General features: G+C 51.6%; 1 protein-coding gene across 1 annotated transcript; it reads right to left on the bottom strand.

Moving 5' to 3' along the window:
* Nucleotides 1-956: 956 nt before the first annotated feature.
* Nucleotides 957-18577, bottom strand: LOC125432735 (protein-lysine 6-oxidase-like). The gene is made up of 7 exons (XM_048496618.1): nt 17796-18577; nt 13324-13432; nt 8909-9046; nt 5429-5585; nt 4314-4420; nt 1441-1466; nt 957-1126 (listed from the first exon to the last, which is right to left on the bottom strand). Exons 1-7 carry the CDS (start codon nt 18391-18393, stop codon nt 957-959), a joined length of 1305 nt encoding a protein of 434 aa, XP_048352575.1. The 5' UTR covers nt 18394-18577.
* Between the last annotated feature and the right edge of the window lie 1021 nt (nt 18578-19598).

Here is a 19598-nt window from a genome sequence, read left to right as displayed (position 1 = left end):
GGGAACTGTAGTCCATAACATCTGGAGGGCGCAAGTTTGACACCTATGTAAAATAGCAGAAGACTGTCAGGACTACAACTCCCAACATGCATCAGTTCCCGCCGTCCTGGTCCCAAAGCGGGCACGCGACAGCCAACGAGACCCAAGGGCAGGGAAAAGGGGAAGAGGTGATTGGAGCACCGCCATTTCGAACCTGCAATAAATGCTGGAACTGAGAACAAGATCCTCAGTTCCAGCACCCTGTAGCTAGGGCGAGCCAATTCAATAAAGTTTTCTTTCTAAGTCAACTTTGTCCGAGTGGTTTCAGCCTTACAAAGACCTTCAGAAACCACCTGGAGGTTGCGTTTAAAAAAAGGCACCTGAATAGAATTGTCTTATAAACCACGTTTATGTACGTGTGTTTTGTTTCTTGATCATTTTCATCTAACTAAATCCTAGTACATAAGCATAACCTCTAATCAATATTCTACAGGCATAGGTATCCATCAGCTGGTCCCTTGAATAAACCTTCGGGCAAAACACTGAAGTAACCGGCTTGTGTCGGGACCCAGGAGTGCTGCCCCAAGACAAAAGAAACCAAGCCTTCTCTACCTTAAGATATATCCACACTGTCACAGCCCCAGCCTTGTCCCGTAAACGAATGGGTCCTGTGAAAGTGGAATTCTCATGTATTGATTACCAGCATAGAAAAGCTGTTGACTTACATTGTCAGAACTGAATACGTTAAAACAGGCAAAGTATTACCCGTGTTTCCCCGAATATAAGACAGTGTCTTATATTAATTTTTGCTCCCAAAGATGCGCTATGTCTTATTTTCAGGGGATGTCTTATTTTTCTGTGTTCTGTTCGTCGGGCCTGCTTCCAAACAAAAACTTGGCTACGTCTTACTTTTGGGGGATGCCTTATATTTCGCACTTCAGCAAAACCTCTACTATGTCTTATTTTTGGGGGATGTCTTATATTCGGAGAAACAGGGTAGACTGGATGGCTCCAACTAGACTGGATGGCTCTCTGCCCTGGGGGGGCGAGGGGGCGAGGAAGCGAGGGGGCGGGGGCGGGGCGAGGGGGCGGGGCGAGGGGGTGAGGGGGCGGGGCGAGAAGGCAAGGTAGGTGGCTGCATCTATCCCTATCGAGACACCTAAGCCTCAAATAACTATGTTCACACTTTCTCTGCATGCTCTGGTCGACGGGCATGCTTCCAAACAAAAACTTTGCTATGTCTTACTTTCGGGGGATGCCTTATATTTCGCACTTCAGCAAAACCTCTACTATGTCTTATTTTTAGGGGATGTCTTATATTCGGGGAAACAGGGTATATCTCCCACTATGGATATGTCATACCCACATCCCCCCTCCTACTTTTCCTTCGCCTTGACAGCACACACACACACCACACACATTCCTTAGACAGTGAGAACTTGGGAAGAAGAGACCGATTACCATTCCCCCACTCGCCAGCTGCAGAACTGTTACCGAGCAAGATAAGAGACAGGTACAGGCTGGATGAAGTGCAAACAATTCTCAAGGCTTGCTCTGTAAGGCTTCTGTAGGAAGAACTAAGGCAGGACCCTGTCCAAGACGTTAGAGCAGTGATGGCGAACCTTTTCGAGACCGAGTGCCCAAATTGCAACCCAAAACCCACTTATTTATCGCAAAGTGCCAACACGGCAATTGAACCTGAATACTGAGGTTTTAGTTTAGAAAAAAGGGTTGGCTCCGAGGCGTGCGTTACTCGGGAGTAAGCTTGGTGGTAGTCGGTGGCTTTGCTTTGAAGCAACCGTGCAACTCTTCCAATGGGTGAATCACGACCCTAGGAGGGTTTCTCAGAAGCAAACCCCATTGCCAGCAACCGAGCTGACTCCCAGGTAAAGGATCGCACTTTTCTTCTTTGCATGAAAATCAGGGGGTTTAACAGCGCTTCACAGGGTTGTCTATACTGCTTTCCCAAAACTAGGTCTTAGGTTTAATGCTAATAATCGAGCCCAGCGGCCCAGGCCAGCCTAGATGTGTGTGTGAGGGGGGAGACTCTGTTTGTGCGTGCCCACAGAGAGGGGTCTGAGTGCCATAGGTTCGCCACCACTGCCATAGGTTCGCCACCACCCATGCCATAGGTTCGCCACCACTGCATTAGAGGGTCACAACACATATGTCTGTAGAGTACTGATTAAAGATTATGTGTATATACAAGGATTTACTTAGATGAAAATTATCAAGAAACAAAACACACATACAGGCAATTAAAAGACAATTCTATTCAGGTGCCTTTTTTGCACAACTTCATTATAATTAGCAGCTCACAAATGGTGCTGCTCCAATTTTCTACTGTTTGTCTTACCACCAGCATGTTGGGAACCCTTCATCTAGTCCAGCACTCTTTCTCCACAGTGATTAGCCAGAAGTCCTCATGGGCTCATGAACAGGGCATGAACAGGACAGACCTCCCCTTTTGGCCTCCCAAATTGTGGCAGAGAAAGGTAGACTGCCTCCAAAACTGGAGGTTCCATTAGCCATGAATAGACCTTTCCACGTCTATGAATTTGTCTAGTGTCCTCATAGTGTCATCTAGCCTTGTGGTTGTCACAACATCTTGTTGCAATGAGCTCTGCAAGCTACAAGTATTGTATGTCTTCTTACCTCTCTCGTTCTAATCTTCCCTTTCCTTAAATTCAGGGTGTGTGTGTGTGTGTGAAAGTTAATTAGATAATTAGATTCAACAATCTTGAGTTTGTCCCAAGCTAACTCAAAGGTTGTAGCCTTACCACACAGAACTGTTCGTTCCTTTAACCTAAAGTGAGGAACTGCTAGTGTGAACAATAATAAGAGTAATAGGTTTTACACCCTGCTGTTCTCAACCATAAGGAGTCTCAAAGGGGCTTACAAACTCATTCCCTTCCTCTCCCCACAACAGACACTTTGTCAGGTGGGTGGGGCTGAGAGAGTTTGAAGAGAACTGTGGCAAGTCCAAGGTCACCCCAGCAGGCTTCATGTGCAGGAGTGGGGAAACAAACCTAGTCCACCAGATAAGAGTCTGCTGCTCATGTGGAGGAGTGGGGAATGAAATATGGTTTTCCAGATTAGAAAACGAAGAAGGACAGTTTGGATTTATATCCCCCTTTCTCTCCTGTAAGAAGACTCAAAGGGGCTTACAATCTCTTTTCCCTTCCACCTCACAATAAACACACTGTGAGGTAGGCGGGGCTGAGAGAGCTCTGAAGAACTGTGACTAGCCCAAGGTCACCCAGCTGGTGTGTGTTGAAGTGTACAAGCTAATCTGGTTCACCAGATAAGCCTCCACAGCTGAAGTGGCAGAGCGGCGAATCAAACCTGGTTCTCCAGATTAGAGTGCACCTGCTCTTAACCACTACACCACGCTGGCTCTCCAGCGTGGATTCTTCAAGAGCCAAGTCCTTTTAGTTAACAATTAGGGTTGCTTGGTCCTGTCCTCCCCCCCCTCCCCCGGGACTCCGCTGCCCTAGTGTAGCCTCCACAGCCTTTCCTCGGTGTGGTGCAGGGGTTAAGAAAGAACCGTGACCGCTAGGTCCAACCTTTTTTCTTTGCTTCCTGTAAAGTTTAATGAATATTCATCAGCGGGGAAGGTTATATTCTTATTAAATAATTTTCCCCCTCTGATTGTAACCTCTGTAGCTAAATTTCTCCTTGACATATTGGATTAATTTATTTTGGTTTGTTAAGTTTTCTTTCCTTCTTTCCTTTCCTTCTTTCCTTCTTTCCTTCCTTCCTTCCTTCCTTCTTTCCTCCTTTCCTCCTTCCTTCCTTCCTTCCTTCCTTCCTTCTTTCCTTCTTTCCTTCTTTCCTTCTTCCTTCCTTCCTTCCTTCCTTCCTTCCTTCCTTCCTTCCTTCCTTCCTTCCTTCCTTCCTTCCTTCCTTCCTTCCTTCCTTCCTTCCTTCCTTCCTTCCTTCCTTCCTTCCTTCCTTCCTTCCTTCCTTCCTTCCTTTATGTCTTTCATGCCTAATAAAGGTTTGCCATTGTGAAGAGCCGTGACCGATCCAAGATCACCCAGCAGGAAACCAGATTAGAGTATACCACTCATGTGGAGGAGTGTAGAACCAAACCCAGATTAGAGTCTGCCTGCTCTTAACAACGCTGGCTACAGATACACTACAGATCCAAAACTAAAGGTAAAATTTCCATGGCTTTTCATGTAAATGCTTTGCAATGTGAGTCGCATGTTTGGATTTGTGGCATCTATTCAACTGACACACAACCAAATCTGCACCAGACATTCGGAGTTTATCTGACACTGGCTGACATGAGGACTTAACCATCCACCCCCCACCACAATACTACCCACCCCACCCCTACCTTCAGGATATAATTGCCCGGAGGGACGTCTGTGATGTCGATCCACTGGCAGTCAATATTGGCAGCATACGTATCATAACAGCCAGGGCCCAGACCCTAAGCGGGGAACAAAATGACAATGCTTTGGGGATTTCTGTTGTACCGAAAGGCACCCCGAAACATCCACGGAGCGCAGCCCCACAACACACCAGCTGTCCTTGCTCAGGGTCCTCAATATAACACCAGTTGACCCCTTTTCTGGTGCCTATCCAGTGTTTTTCAAAAGCTGGAGAGGCCAGGTGTGACTTCTGATTGGCTATGCAGATTTTAAAGAAGTTGCTTCAGCAGCAGCTGCAGAAGGATCTTTACTGTGTGGCTGGAGATAAGATATTTAACTAACACATTCGCTTTAAATGGCATGCTGTTAAACACACCTTCTACCTGAAACGTAGAACTATTAGAGTTAAGTGTGACTGCACTCTGATGTTTTGTGGCTGTTTCCACCTCCTGGGGCAGCCATTTTGTGCTTGGTTCTGTCTCCTGGGGCAGCCATCTTGTGCTTGGTTCTGTCTCCTGGGGCAGCCATTTTGTGCTTGGTTCTGTCTCCTGGGGCAGCCATCTTGTGCTTGGTTCTGTCTCCTGGGGCAGCCATTTTGTGCTTGGTTCTGTCTCCTGGGGCAGCCATTTTGTGCTTGGTTCGGTCTCCTGGGGCAGCCATTTTGTGCTTGGTTCTGTCACCTGTGGCAGCCATTTTGTAGCTGAGCCCCCCACCCTGTATCCAAATGTGTCTGCCAGCTCAAAAAAGTTGACAACTCTGTCCGAGTTTTCTGTGTGACAACTTTCCAGTCAGGCTTGGACCAAGACTAGTAACCTGGTTTGCAATTAGAGATTACCTTTTCCTAGTATCCACACCAGATTTACTCTACTTCTGCTATGGGCTTGGCTTGCCATCTGACCGGCCAAAGATTATTTGGCCAAGCCTTGAGGCACAGAAAACATGGGAAAACTTGGCGGGACACAGAGTTAAGTACATGAAAGCCTGCAGCGGGGAGTGGTTGGTAAAAGCAGAGGAGGTAGGCTGCCTAAAAAGCAATCCCAAACTCTCCCTTCTCTTTTCTGGCTTACCTGCGTGTGAGCGGTGCAGGCGTATCTTCGCCGAAAACCCACGTCGCATGTTGTGTCCTCCAAGCAGAAGCTAGCCTTGTGTCCCTCGGCCACTTTGCGGTGGGTGACTGTGTCCAGGAGATCATAGTTGCTAAAGGCGTCCATGCTATGGAAATGCCTGGAACAGGGAGGGGAAGCCGGGATATTTCAATATATATGCACGTAATATTTTGCTCCAGAAAGGACAAGAAAGTCTACTTCTTTCTGACTGTTCGTTTTGGGTGATGAAGAAGTTTCTGGGAGTCCCCCATAGCTGCCCAGAGGCGACGGACCACACAGATGTTTCTTGCATTTGGCTGCAACTGGTTAATGAGGATTGTCAATGGGAATGTTTCTGGGATCACGCAGTTGTGGGAATACCGATGGGGATACATGAGATGCCCTCACAGCTGGCAGTTGGTTGTATTGATGGGGACACACCTGAGAATCCGTCACAGATGCCTGAGAGGGACACATCTAAGAATCCCTCACACCTGGTTGAGGGGGACACACCTGAGAATCCCTCACACCTGGCTGAGGGGGACACACCTGAGAATCCCTCACAGCTGCCTGAGGGGGACACATCTGAGACTCCCTCACACCTGGCTGAGGGGGACACACCTGAGACTCCCTCACAGCTGCCTGAGGGGGACACATCTGAGACTCCCTCACACCTGGCTGAGGGGGACACACCTGAGACTCCCTCACAGCTGCCTGAGGGGGACACACCTGAGACTCCCTCACACCTGGCTGAGGGGGACACACCTGAGACTCCCTCACAGCTGCCTGAGGGGGACACATCTGAGACTCCCTCACAGCTGCCTGAGGGGGACACACCTGAGAATCCCCCCCACCTGGCTGAGGGGGACACACCTGAGACTCCCTCACAGCTGCCTGAGGGGGACACATCTGAGACTCCCTCACAGCTGCCTGAGGGGGACACACCTGAGACTCCCTCACACCTGGCTGAGGGGGACACACCTGAGACTCCCTCACAGCTGCCTGAGGGGGACACATCTGAGACTCCCTCACAGCTGACTGAGGGGAGTACATTTGAGACTCCCTCACAGCTGCCTGAGGGGGACACATCTGAGACTCCCTCACAGCTGCCTGAGGGGGACACATCTGAGACTCCCTCACAGCTGCCTGAGGGGGACACATCTGAGACTCCCTCACAGCTGCCTGAGGGGGACACATCTGAGAATCCCTCACAGCTGCCTGAGGGGGACACATCTGAGAATCCCTCACACCTGGCTGAGGGGGACACATCTGAGACTCCCTCACAGCTGCCTGAGGGGGACACATCTGAGACTCCCTCACAGCTGCCTGAGGGGGACACACCTGAGACTCCCTCACACCTGGCTGAGGGGGACACACCTGAGACTCCCTCACAGCTGCCTGAGGGGGACACATCTGAGACTCCCTCACAGCTGCCTGAGGGGGACACACCTGAGACTCCCTCACACCTGGCTGAGGGGGACACACCTGAGACTCCCTCACAGCTGCCTGAGGGGGACACATCTGAGACTCCCTCACAGCTGCCTGAGGGGGACACACCTGAGAATCCCCCCCACCTGGTTGAGGGGGACACATCTGAGAATCCCTCACAGCTGCACCAGGGGGTTGCGCCGAGAATCCCTGCACCTTGTTGAGGGGGACACATCTGAGACTCTCTCACAGCTGGCTGAGGGGAGTACATCCAGAGGCGTACAGGGGGAAAGCGGCGCCCAGAGACATCCGTTCTCCGGGTGACCCCCCATATGCCCGGGGTGGGGCCCACTCCTCACCTCCCCTTGAGCCCCATCCGGCAGTCCCTTCTGCCCTCCTCAGCCCCACCCCCGGCCACGCCCCTGGGCTTATAAAAGCAACGGCCCCAGCACAGAGCCTTCCAGTTGCTTCTGTCCCGTGATGTAGGCATAGATTTTTTGTGAGGGTTTCTTTTTCAGTGACTGAGGGCTTTCCGGCTGCTCCGTTCCATGCGTTGTTTCAAGCGAGCAGGACATGTAATGCGAGGGGTTCGAATCTGAGAACAAAACAACCCTTACCTACATCCCTGCGTCTGTCCTCCCCAGAGGGGAGGGCAGAAGGGACTGCCGGCTGTGAGCCAGCAGCCGGGAGGGAGGTGGGGCTTGGGGGGAGCCAGCAGTCGGGAGGGGGGCGAGGCTTGGGGGGGGGTCCTCTGGCTTCCTTGGCCCCACCCATGTAGATGACAACATGGGTGGGGCCGAGAGCACCAGAAGACGACAAGGCAGCAGGACTTCTTGCTGCCTTGCCGTCTTCCTGGTCATGTGGGAGGCCAATTTTGCGCTGCCACGTGACCAGTTCGGTGGTGCCCCCTGTCCCTAGGCAACTACACCACAGAGTACATCTGAGACTCCCTCACAGCTGACTGAGGGGAGTACATTTTGTTGAGACTCCCTCACAGCTGGCTGAGGAGGACACATCCGAAACTGCCTCACAGTTTGCTAATGGGAATATCAATAGGAATACATATGAGACTCCCTCATCACTGGCTGATGGGGATATCAATGGGGACACATCTGCAATTCCCTCACAGCTGGCTGATGGTGATATTGATGGGGATACATCTTGAGATTCCCTCACAGCTGATTGATGGGGATTTCCCATATCTTTCAGATGAGGGGCTGCATCAGCCAGCCCTGTGGCTTCCCTGTTGCTTCCCCTTCACGTGACACCATTATCAACCTTTTGGCAGACAAAAGGGGAGCACACCGCCTTGCTAGAACACAATACTGCACACTGCCTTGCCAGAACAGACCATGATTGGTCCGCGCATCCAATATGGTGCCTCAGTTTTTTTGAGACTCATTTCCAGGCTCCGTAAAATTATACGGTTAGGAACTGCTAACCTAGGGGCTTTCCGCTTTTCTAGAAGGGAGCTAAGGTGGGCTCGGTTCCCTTCAGTGAGGGGAGAGGGCGGGCTGTCCGCGCAGCAACTTACTTGGCCCCCTGGAACTGAGCTAAGTGGGCGGGATCATCTTGGTGCCTGTTTCGCTCCTCGATTGTGATTGGAGCTTGTGTTACCATGGGAAACGGAAGCGTTCTTTTTTTTTTACAGTTTTTACAGTTTACAGTTACATGCCCGCCACGACTCTCCCGTTCTGCGCATGCCACAAAAGCGGCTCCTGATTGGTTGAACGGATGAGTTGTCGTTTTGATGTGTCCGCACTTCGAAGCTTTGAAGCGGTATTGACCTTGTTCCAGCAGAAAGGTGCAGTTCATAACTGCGACAGGGTTGTCGCAGTTCTGAGGGGGGGGGGGGGAACTGAGACAAAACAACGTTGAGCTCAGTTGCAGTGCGGATACACTAAGGTGAACCTAGATAGAAACCAGTACAACTCTGTCAGTGCGGAAAGCCCCCTAGACTACATCACCAGACCTCCCCTGATTCTCAGAATCCTTCACACAGACGGACAGAACCAGCTGTCTTTGCTCACTCACTGATGGCAACTGTGCCATTCCCAGGCGTGTTGTGGTTTCACCGGAAGGAAATCCGCAGTGCCTTGGTTCTTAACCCTTTGGGGAAAACGAAGGAGGACTCGGTAGCTTATGTCACTCACTCCTGGTCGGTAGGCAGATCTAGGAAGAAATTAGGGTATGCTTCATTAGCAAAAACACACATTCCAAAAACGCAGGGATGTTCCTAGCTACCAGAGAACAAGGAAATTGGATGCATCCTCTAGATAAGTACAGCTCACACTCTACACCTGACCTGGGGATTATACGGCCCGCGGGCCACATCCGGCCCTCTGGATGACCCTGACTGGCCCCCCTGCCTTGCTGGGGAGCGAGGCGCCTTTGAAAGCCCCGCAGAAGCCGGCTGCCTTGGCTGCCTGCTTCTGCGGGGCTTTCAAAAGCGCCTCCCCCCCCCACCCCCCGCCTTGCTGGGGAGTGAGGCGCCTTTGAAAGCCCCGCAGAAGCCGGCAATCAAGGCAACCGGCTTCTGCGGGGCTTTCAAAAGCACCAGTCGACGAAAAAAGTAGGTCAAGGGACTTAAGTCTCCCCACTTGCTTGATTGTCACAGTGGACAACTATGCAGGTAGGTTAAGCCTGTGATTCTTTGTGGCAAATAGTGTTGTATGCAGAACTGTTGCCACTGATTCCAGGTTGATCTGTGCACCTGTCTGTCACTTATCATGCCTATTCTGCAGAGGTGAGTTCAGCCTTTTTGGCTGACCCTCCACAATATGCTTTCTGTTTCTTATGCATTTATGGAAAAAAATAATTGCCCACCCCTGCTCTACACAGAAAGGAAATGGAATACTGCCTTCTGGTAAACCCAGTTCCCATTCTGAAACCGTAGTATCACCCTGGCTGCCACAGAAAAAGGAAATGGGATACATCTTCCCAATAATACAGCTTACATTCTGTAAGTGTAGCTATGTCCCTGGCTGCCACAGGAAAAGAAAGAGGGATTTTGCTTCCAAATAAATATGGTGGGCTGATTTTTTTTTTACTATTTTTTAAAAACGGTTTTATTTTAACTTGATTTTGTATTTTCATTTTTTTAACATTTTACAGCAGTGTTGTTATCATGGGAAACCAGGCTTATAGAGAGAAAGTGGAAAAAGCAGACTTTTATATTTTTGCATCCACTCTGGGAATTCTCCTCCTGCCAAAGGATTCCCTTGTTGATTTAACAAAGGTTAGGAGTTTTAAGAGAGTTTAGCAAGGAGGGTCAAAGACGGAGGGGGCAGACAGAAAGGAGCCTTTCACTGAACGAGCAAATAAGCAAACGGAGCAGGCTGTGACCTTTATGGGTAACCATGTCCTGGGATGAGGGCAGGATTTGTTTGGATGTTTACAGGAAATTGGGCTCTTTAACCTGCCAGCGAGATCATTGGGGATGCCTTCCCTCCCCCACATTCCACAGGAAAACGGCATCTGTTACTTGGCACTTCTGTGCTAATAACCTGCAAAATAGGTTTTCATTCTGGCACTGATGTGCAAACAGCCGTTCAAGAAGGGGCTTTCTGTGAGGATGCTGGTGGCACCCCCAGAATCAACACGCGGGGAGAAAACGGAGAGGAAAAAACAACTTTGTCTTCTTTGCGAGAACTTGGAAGCTGGTTAGCTGGACAACTGGACTCAGAAAAGACAGAGAGAACAACCACAACATCGTCAACTTCCGGAACTCATCGCCACAAGACCAGGTTGCCAAGGGCTACCGGATGAAGATTCCCGTGTATGATCCAGCCCCAGCCCCAAAAGGACATAAAAAGTAAAGGTCAATAGGTTCCATGAGCTTCCAGACCCCACTAGGCACTCCTGAACCCACCCTCTTACTTTATTCCCACTTTTCAGCAGCCTTGCCAAAATATGTGGCAAAGACTTTTCAAAGGGGATCAGATAAAGTCATGGGTGAGAGGCAGTGGCGTATCTACCTAGGGACAAGGGGTACCCCTTGTCCCCGGGCGCCACTCTTCTGGTCACATGGGGAGCGCACAATTGGCCCCCCATGTGACCAGGAAGTCCTGCTGCCTCATGGTTTTAGCGTGCCTCCAGCCTATCCCGTGTCAGTCGAGGCATAAAATGATGAGGCAGCAGAACACCTGCTACTCCAAGCATCCTCACCCCCCCGGACTCCCCCCTCCCCTCCCCAGTCAGAAGAGACTGCAGGCTGCCGGCTAGGAGCCCAGCCGGCAGGGGGGGAGGGAGGTGGGCACCCTAGACCCGTGGTGGCGAACCTTTGGCACTCCAGATGTCATGGACTACAATTCCCATCAGCCCCTGCCAGCATGGCCAATTGGCCGTGCTGGCAGGGGCTGATGGGAATTGTAGTCCATAACATCTGGAGTGCCAAAGGTTCGCCACCACTGCCCTAGACCTTGCCCGTGTCCATGGTGACATGGGCGGGGTCAAGGTCAGTGGGGGGGTGGAGCCTGGGGGCATCAGGGGCGTAGCCGTGGGGCGGTGGGGCAGAGCCTGGGGGGCATCCTGGAGACAATTTGTCTCCGGGCGCCATTTACCCATGGTGCGCCTCTGGTGAGAGGGCTGTGAAATGAAGCATCCATATTCAAAGACAGTCTACCTCTGAGAACTAGACAGACACTAACTGCAACTAACAGGGCCAGCTACTTATTACTAATCCCTGATCCCAAACAACGACGGATACTGACCAGAGCCAGATGTAATGTTTTTTCACCTGCTCTCTTGCAAGGTCAGTTTGAGAAGCGGCCCCTAACACATAGAATATGTCCATTCCGTCACACCATAGTCGAAACATTGGAACACATTTTATACTATTGTCCAAAATACAACGCACAGAGAGAAGCCCTATTACCATCGATAAAGGGGTAAAAAACCGTCCAAAATATCAATGGTAAAATTACTAAATAGTAATGACCCTGATATGCTTGGGAGATTAGCCAGCTACTTGTTAAAGGTCATGTACCTAAGAGTTGTGTAACTTTATGAATAGAACTTTTTGCATTGAAATTCAATATGATAATTTTTCAGCCAAAGATACTGAACGCAACGCTGAATGAAATCAGTTATCATGCAAATATAAACTATATATAAATGAGTAATAGTCTTCAGCCATGGCACCTCGGGTTATTATAAAATACGTATGTAAAGGCTCAATGTTATTTATTTACTTATTTTCATATTAAGAAAATTTAATTATCCTGTTGTTTTAATTAGTAATTCTCCAGAGCCTGAGGAGTGGATTTATCCTTTTAGCAAATAGAACTAAATCGGAAAGTGCCAGATATTTCCTGGCGTTGGATCTTAAATATAGTCAAATGGTATCTGTTTTACAAATTTGTCATGGAATTGAATGGCTAAACCCTTTTAATGCATTTTATATTTTTACAAATGAACTGTCAAGTTGGAAACCATACTCCATAGATGTAACATATGATTTTAAATTTAACAATTTAATAATAGTGTATAACCACTGTCTAATACCTAATGCCAAGTGGAAGTCGGAGATCTCTGTTGATACAACTGAACTCCTGATAACGGAGATCACTTTATCTGGAGAAGATAGTTATTTGGAAGATGGACTTTATGGCATTATACCCCACCAAAGTCTCTTCCTTCCCCAAACCCCATCCTCCTCAGGTTCCATCCCAAAATCTCCAGTTATTTTCCAACCCAGAGGTGGCAACCCTAGAAGAAGAAGAAGGAAAAGAAGAGGAGGAGGAGGAGGAGGAGGTCTCCAAGGAGTCTCCAAGTAAGTGCTCCCTTTTATTCTCCTGTATTTAAAGTCCATTACCATCTGTGGGACCCATCTTTTCTTCTCCCCTCTTGGGAGGGTTTAATGGGGACTATTGCGGGCATTGTTCATATGTTATTAGCTGCATTTTATTTTAAATTATTAAGAGTTTATTATGTATTTGTAATTTTATGTTGTTCACCGCCCAGAGCCCTTTGGGGGTAGGGCGGTATATAAGACTGAATGAATGAATGAATGAATGAATGAATGAATGAATGAATGAATGAATGAATGAATGAATGAAGGTTATTGTGATTGTGAACTAACAGGGCAGACCAGCTGCTTTTGTACCTTCCTTGTGAACTGCCTGTGATCTGATCCAGCAGGGCTGTTTCCGATGACCCCTGAAAACAGGGAAAACCCTCTTCCAATCTGTCATCCATCACATACAAATTTACACAAACACACAATCAGCTGACTGGCTAAAGCTTGCAAGTTAATGAACTATAACTTTTTTTAACCATGCATTTTTGAGACAGATTCCTGGCACAAGGCACAAAGAGATTCTGGGAAGACAGAGCATTAAGAAACTGTGACGCAATCTAATTCAAGATGGCACCCCAGGGTACAGGCCAAGGCATCTGGGATACATGTCATCCCTGTATGTGAAAGAAATAACATTTCACGGGCCTACCTGGCAAGACAGTTTTCCTCCGCTGCACATCGCAAGGCATACATCTGGACACGCTGGACGTAGGTGGCGGCTTGGATGTAGTACGGATCGGGGATCAGATCCGGAAGGCCTCGGAGGAACCACGGTGAAAAGAGGAGAAAAGTAGATCGGGCGAGCAACCTCGGGTCTCAGTGGCCTTTGTGGAGTCATTGGTAGCCCTTTAAATTTTGGCCTACCTTACAGGTGTCGTAATCGCAGGGACGTAGATATAGATTTTTTATGGGGTGGTTCAGGGGTGGGGCCACACCCCCACCCGCCCCTAGGGCATGGCCACGCCTCCCCAAGCCCCGCCCATGGCCTAGCGCTTATAAAAGCAGCTCTCCGAGGTCGGGGTTGGCAGACTCCCCTGCCCCTCCCTCTGGGCAGAGGCATAGACGGAAAATGGAGCCTGGTGCAAAATCTGAGTTTTGCGCCCCCCCCCCCCTGCCCCGGCAGCCGCTGTGATGCTGGAATCCACCCCCAAACAGCATCACTTTCAATGGTGTTTAAACTAGAGAGCCCAAATTCTCCTTTTAAATCCACGTGAAAGGGAGAATCTGGGGTCTCTAGTTAAACAACATTGAAAGTGATGCTGTTTTGGGGTGGATTATCCCCCACCCTGAAAGAGCATCACTTTCAATGTGGCATAGTGGTTAAGAGCAGGTGCATTCTAATCTGGAGGAACCGGGTTTGATTCCCTGCTCTGCCACTTGAGCTGTGGAGGCTTATCTGGGGAATTCAGATTAGCCTGTGCACTCCCACACATGCCAGCTGGGTGACCTTGGGCTAGTCACAGCTTCTCGGAGCTCTCTCAGCCCCACCTACCTCACAGGGTGTTTGTTGTGAGTGAGCAAAGGCAAGGAGATTGTAAGCCCCTTTGAGTCTCCTACAGGAGAGAAAGGGGGATATAAATCCAAACTCTTCTTCTTCTAAACCTCAGATTCTCCCTTTAAATCCATGTCGAAGGGGGTGGATTTAAAAGGAGAATCTGGGGAAATTTGGGGTGTGCCTGCTGTCAGGGGTGCAATTGTTAAGCTAGAAGCACCAAACTTTCAGGGTATCTTTAGGAGTCTCTCCTAATGATACCACCCAGGTTTGGTGAAGTTTGGTTCATAGGGTCCAAAGTTATGAACCCTCAAAGATGTAGCCTATTAGCTCCCATTGAAAAAAATGGAGGATGGGGCACTCCCTTTGGGAGTCCATAGCTTTGGACCCCCTGGACCAAACCTCACCAAACCCGGGTAGTATCATAAGGAGAGTCCCCCAAACAATCCCTGAAAGTTTGGAGCTGCTAGCCCCCTGCAGGCCAAAAACCAAAAAAGCACTAAAATGTTTTTAAAACCCACAAACGGAGGGGCGGAGCTTCGGACATGAATGGGGGGGTTCAAACCCGAGAACCCCCCCCTTACCTACGTCCCTGCGTAATCTCCTCTGCTTCACACCCCACACCCCTCCACATTAATACTGAACTATACTACAGGTAGGTTGTAAAACGGGGTCCCTAACCTTTTTGACACTGCGGATCCAGATAAAATTCTGACATAGTAATGGCGGGTGCTGCAGCCACCAAACGGTTGCTGGAAATGGCCACAGCTGACCTTCAGTCACACAATCCTTGTATTGTGGCGGCAGCTGCTGAACAGCACATTTTTTAAAAATCTGAAGGGCCAATCAAATCTCCAGGGGCCAAACAAAAGCCCCACTTAAAAAAAAAAACTACTTTGGGGGGGGGGGGCGCGACCGAGAAAGGTGTCAGTCGGCAGGCATGATGCTGCCCCCAGGTGCCAAGTTGGGGACCTTTTGCAAAGCTTGCAACGAAACCATCTCTGAGAACTGCAAAATGCCACAACTGCTAAGTTCTATGAATACATCAGACACAGGGTGGATCGGCAGGTGTCAAACACCACAGACTGAATTTTCACAACTTTGAAGCACACACAGAGGTGTCGTTCATGCAGTGACATTAGAATTACGGCATAAAAGACTAACATAGGTGAGATTCTAATCTATATATATATAAAAAGCAAACAGTGACTTTGTTAGTCACTCCCTAACGCCGAAACGGCTGGATGGATCGCCCCCAAATTTTCACATGGCGTTCCTCCCTGTTGCAGGCAGGTAATCGGACCTTCAAATCGCCGAAAATCCATACCCAAGCCAGGTAAAATGTCTTTTTCCTGGCGCACCAGGCCATGAAGCAGTCTGTGTTCAACTGTCATCCTTAGAATGTCCGTGCAGCCTGTCTGTCTGTGGCCTGAGGGCTTAGAATATTCGTGCAGATGGGCAGAGATGAGCAGTGGAAACAGTAAATAGGCAATACTGTTAGGTAATACAAGGGGAAGTGAAACACATACACACTTTGCCGTTTGAGACGTCAGGTGGGGTTCCCCCCCTCACACGCAGGTAACTTTCACTCTCTGTCCCTCACCCACTGCTACCACGCAACACACTTTCATACACATCCAGCTCATCCTCACACACCTCACTCTGCCCTCCCTCACATCCAACCACTTCCTCACCCATATTCGCCACAGCTCTCTTTTACTAAAAGTGAGCTGGAGTTTGCCTTTTTCTTTTAGAAAATCCGCGGGGTGGGGGCGAACCAACACTACCGGCTCCACTTCTTTCGCACGTGGCCCTTTAAGAACCCAGGGAGCTGGCCTCGATCCGAGCGCCTCGCCACCCTGCCTCTGCTGCCTGACTGGGATAGCCTCCTTGCCCCAGTTCTGCCTTACCCAAGCCAGGACTGTGCGTGTCAACCAGCCTCATGGACGGCGGGATTCGCACTCTGGACAGTTCCATTGTGGAATGGGAAGGGTTACCTTATGCTAAAAAAACAAGACAGCACCATATAACGATGTGCATTGAAGAGGGAAAGAGGGATTCCATCTGACCACCCCAAAAGGCTATGCTGGGGATCATTGGACCTGCATGGACATCTGTGTGGGTTGCGGACTGTGGGTTGCGGATGAGAAGGACAATTGCCACAGCACATATGTGTGGGTTGTGGATGAGAAGGATAATTGCCACAGCAACGCGTGGCTGGGTCCCGCTAGTACATTTATAAAATTGTGCCTGAGTTGAGGAACGAGGATCAGGCCCTTTCACCCCATCTCCAGCAGCACCCAAACCGAGGGAGTGGAAATACACTCAATTGCTGAGCATCAGGATCTCAACAGACAAAAGGGACATTCTTCTTCTATTAATCTGTGGAACTTGTTGCCACAGGATTTAGTCCTAGCCACTAGTTTGGACAGCTTTAAATCAGAATTGGACACCTTCCCATGCAGTGGGGACATCTAACAATGAGGATGATGAGTCAAGCTGCAATGGATTGCCGAAGGCTGTGATGGGCTTTCCTTGGGGGGGTCCGGCCACGGTCACGGCCAATAGGCAATGGGTTTACAGTGACCCAGCCTGGGGCTCTCAAGGCAAGCGAGAAGCAGAGGTGGTTTGCTTTTGCCCTTCTCTGCAAACCTTCTGCGGTGGTCCACCACCCAACTACTCGCCCTGCTTAGTTTCCATGGCCTCAATCAGCTATCCCAGTGGTGGCGAACCTATGGCACGGGTGCCAGAGGTGGCACTCAGAGCCCTCTCTGTGGGCACATGCAAACAGAGTTTGTGATGTGGGGGGAAATGCCTGCCCCCACGCACACATCTAGGCTGGCCTGGGCCGCTGGGCTCGATTATTAGCATTAAACCTAAGACCTAGTTTTGGGGAAGCAGTGTAGGCAACCCTGTTAAGCGCTGTTAAACCCCACTGATTTTCACCCGAAGAACTAAAGCGCAATCTTTCACCTGGAAGTAAGCTTGGTTGCTGGCAATGGGGCTTGCTTCTGAGTAAACCCTCCTAGGGTCGTGATTCACCCATTGGAAGAGTTGCAGGGTTGCTTCAAAGCAAAGCCACCGACTACCACCAAGCTTGCTCCCGAGTAACACACGCCTCAGAGCCAACCATTTTTTCTTAACTAAAGCCTCAGTATTCAGGTTAAATTGCCGTGTTGGCCCTTTGCGATAAATAAGTGGGTTTTGGGTTGCAGTTTGGGCACTCGGTCTCGAAAAGGTTCGCCATCACTGAGCTGTCCCAACCACCGTCCCGGCCCCGCCTGGCTGAGTGGAGCTTCCATATGAGCAGGCAGTGTACCTCTGAGCTGTCATTTAGCAGGAGGGGGGGGGATTTATTTGGGGCGCTCTGCAGGCTTCCTGGCGGCATTTGGCCCCTGACCTAGGAGCATAAAAGTAATCGGTGTGTTTAGGGACATTCACCTCCCTCCCATCTGCGGAAGAGTAGGGTCTCGGATGGGGGTCTCCGGTATGGGTCCCTTGGGGGGGTCCGGCCACCTTTTCCACATCTGCCTTTTCCTAGACCCCAGACTCTTCTGAACATCCCAGGCGCATGGCCCCTGCCCTGCCCCCCCATGGCCACCCACTCCCTCCCCTCCGCCGCCGCTCACCATTGTGGAAGTAGCTGGTCCCGTAGCCGGGTCTCCTGCTGCCAGGGGGCCCCCCGGGGACGCGCTGCCTGCCGCTGGGGGACGGGTTGTAGAAGATGTTGTTCCTGGTCTTGAAGGGGCTCCGGGGGTCGTCCCCGGAGGGTCCCCCCGGCCGGCCGCCTCCCGCGCTGGGACCCCGCGACGGCGGGCCCCCTCGGACGTCGTTGCCCCCCGGCTCCGGCCAGCCCCGCTCGCCCCTGGCGCCCCCGGAGCCGTCGAGGAGGGCGGCCGGGAGCCCTGCCCGGGAGGCGCCGCCGGACGAGTTCCGGGCCCAGATCGGGGGGGCGGCGGCGGCGTCGGGGGCGGCCGTGCCGGAGCCGTCGTCGGGGAAGGGGCCCCGGGGGGCGTCGGCGGCGTGGCTGAGGTGGAGGCGCTGGGCGGCGGGGGCGCGCGGGGGCAGGAGCCGGGCGGCGCTGTTGAGGAGCCGGTGCAGGCGGCCGTGGCTGCGCCAGCGGATCTGCTGCGGCCAGGCGGGCCCCGGGCGGGCGGCGCTGCCGTCGGGGCGCCCCAGCAGCAGCAGCAGCTGCGGGAGCAGGAGCAGCAGGAGCGGGCCGGCCATGGTGCGCGCCGCCGCGGGGGGCTCCGTGCGGGCAGGCAGGCAGGCAGGCCGGACTGACCCGCCGAGGGGAGGCGCCGCGGGAGGGAGGAGAGCACACACACACACACCCCCCGACGGCGCCCCTGGCGCGACGCCCCCTTGCAGGCGGCCGTGCCACAGGTGCAGCTCCGGCCAGCACCCTCGACGGCTCGAGGTCAGGCTGGCGCGCCAGGGGGCAGGCAGGGACGCTGCGGGCGGAGCTCTCGCCGCCGTCGAGTGGGCAAACCCCCCGGCACGTCTGCTGCTCGCCCGCCCGCCCCGACATTTCTCAGCAGTGGCGTAGGAGGTGAAGAGCTCGTGTATCTAATCTGGAGGAACCGGGTTCGATTCCCCGCTCTGCCGCCTGAGCTGCGGAGGCTCCTCTGGGGAATTCAGATTCGCCTGCGCACTCCCACACGCGCCAGCTGGGGGACCTTGGGCTAGTCACAGCTTCTCGGAGCTCTCTCAGCCCCACCCACCTCACAGGGTGTTTGTTGTGAGCAGGGTGTGAGCAGCAGTGGCGTAGGAGGTGAAGAGCTCGTGTGTCTAATCTGGAGGAACCGGGTTTGATTCCCAGCTCTGCCGCCTGAGCTGTGGAGGCTTATCTGGGGAATTCAGAGTAGCCTGTGCACTCCCACACACGCCAGCTGGGTGACCTTGGGCTAGTCACAGCTTTTCGGAGCTCTCTCAGCCCCACCTACCTCACAGGGTGTTTGTTGTGAGGGGGAAGGGCAAGGAGATTGTCAGCCCCTTTGAGTCTCCTGCAGGAGAGAAAGGGGGGATTTAAATCCAAACTCCTCCTCCTCCTCCTCCTCCTCCTCCTCCTTCTTCTTCTTCTTCCAAGCCAAGGGGTGACGTCCCTTGGTGGGGGTTGCAGGCAGAAATCTTAGAGGCAAAGCCTGGAAAGTGGAAGCCGCAGCTGACCCCCGACGGCTTCCAGCCCGGCTAGTGTTCCTGGGTCTTTTCCCGGGTCACACTAGGCAGACATCCAACAGGTGGAGCTTCCTCAGCCACCAACCTGAGTAGAATATGTCCACGCTGTCCTGACAGCTTGTTTTAACCTTGGTAGTGCACTCTGTTTTTCCTCTGCCTTTTCACCTCAGCGTGACAGGCAGGCATGCCACTGGTGAAGGACCTCCATGCTGTTGACATGGCCAAAAGTGGTTCCTGCCTCTCTGCCTCTGTGA

This window comes from Sphaerodactylus townsendi, linkage group LG05 (assembly GCF_021028975.2).
Source record: "Sphaerodactylus townsendi isolate TG3544 linkage group LG05, MPM_Stown_v2.3, whole genome shotgun sequence".
Lineage (NCBI taxonomy): Eukaryota > Metazoa > Chordata > Lepidosauria > Squamata > Sphaerodactylidae > Sphaerodactylus > Sphaerodactylus townsendi.
The sequence above is the reverse complement of the archived record's forward strand: the minus strand, read 5'-3'. Positions and strand labels throughout refer to the sequence as shown.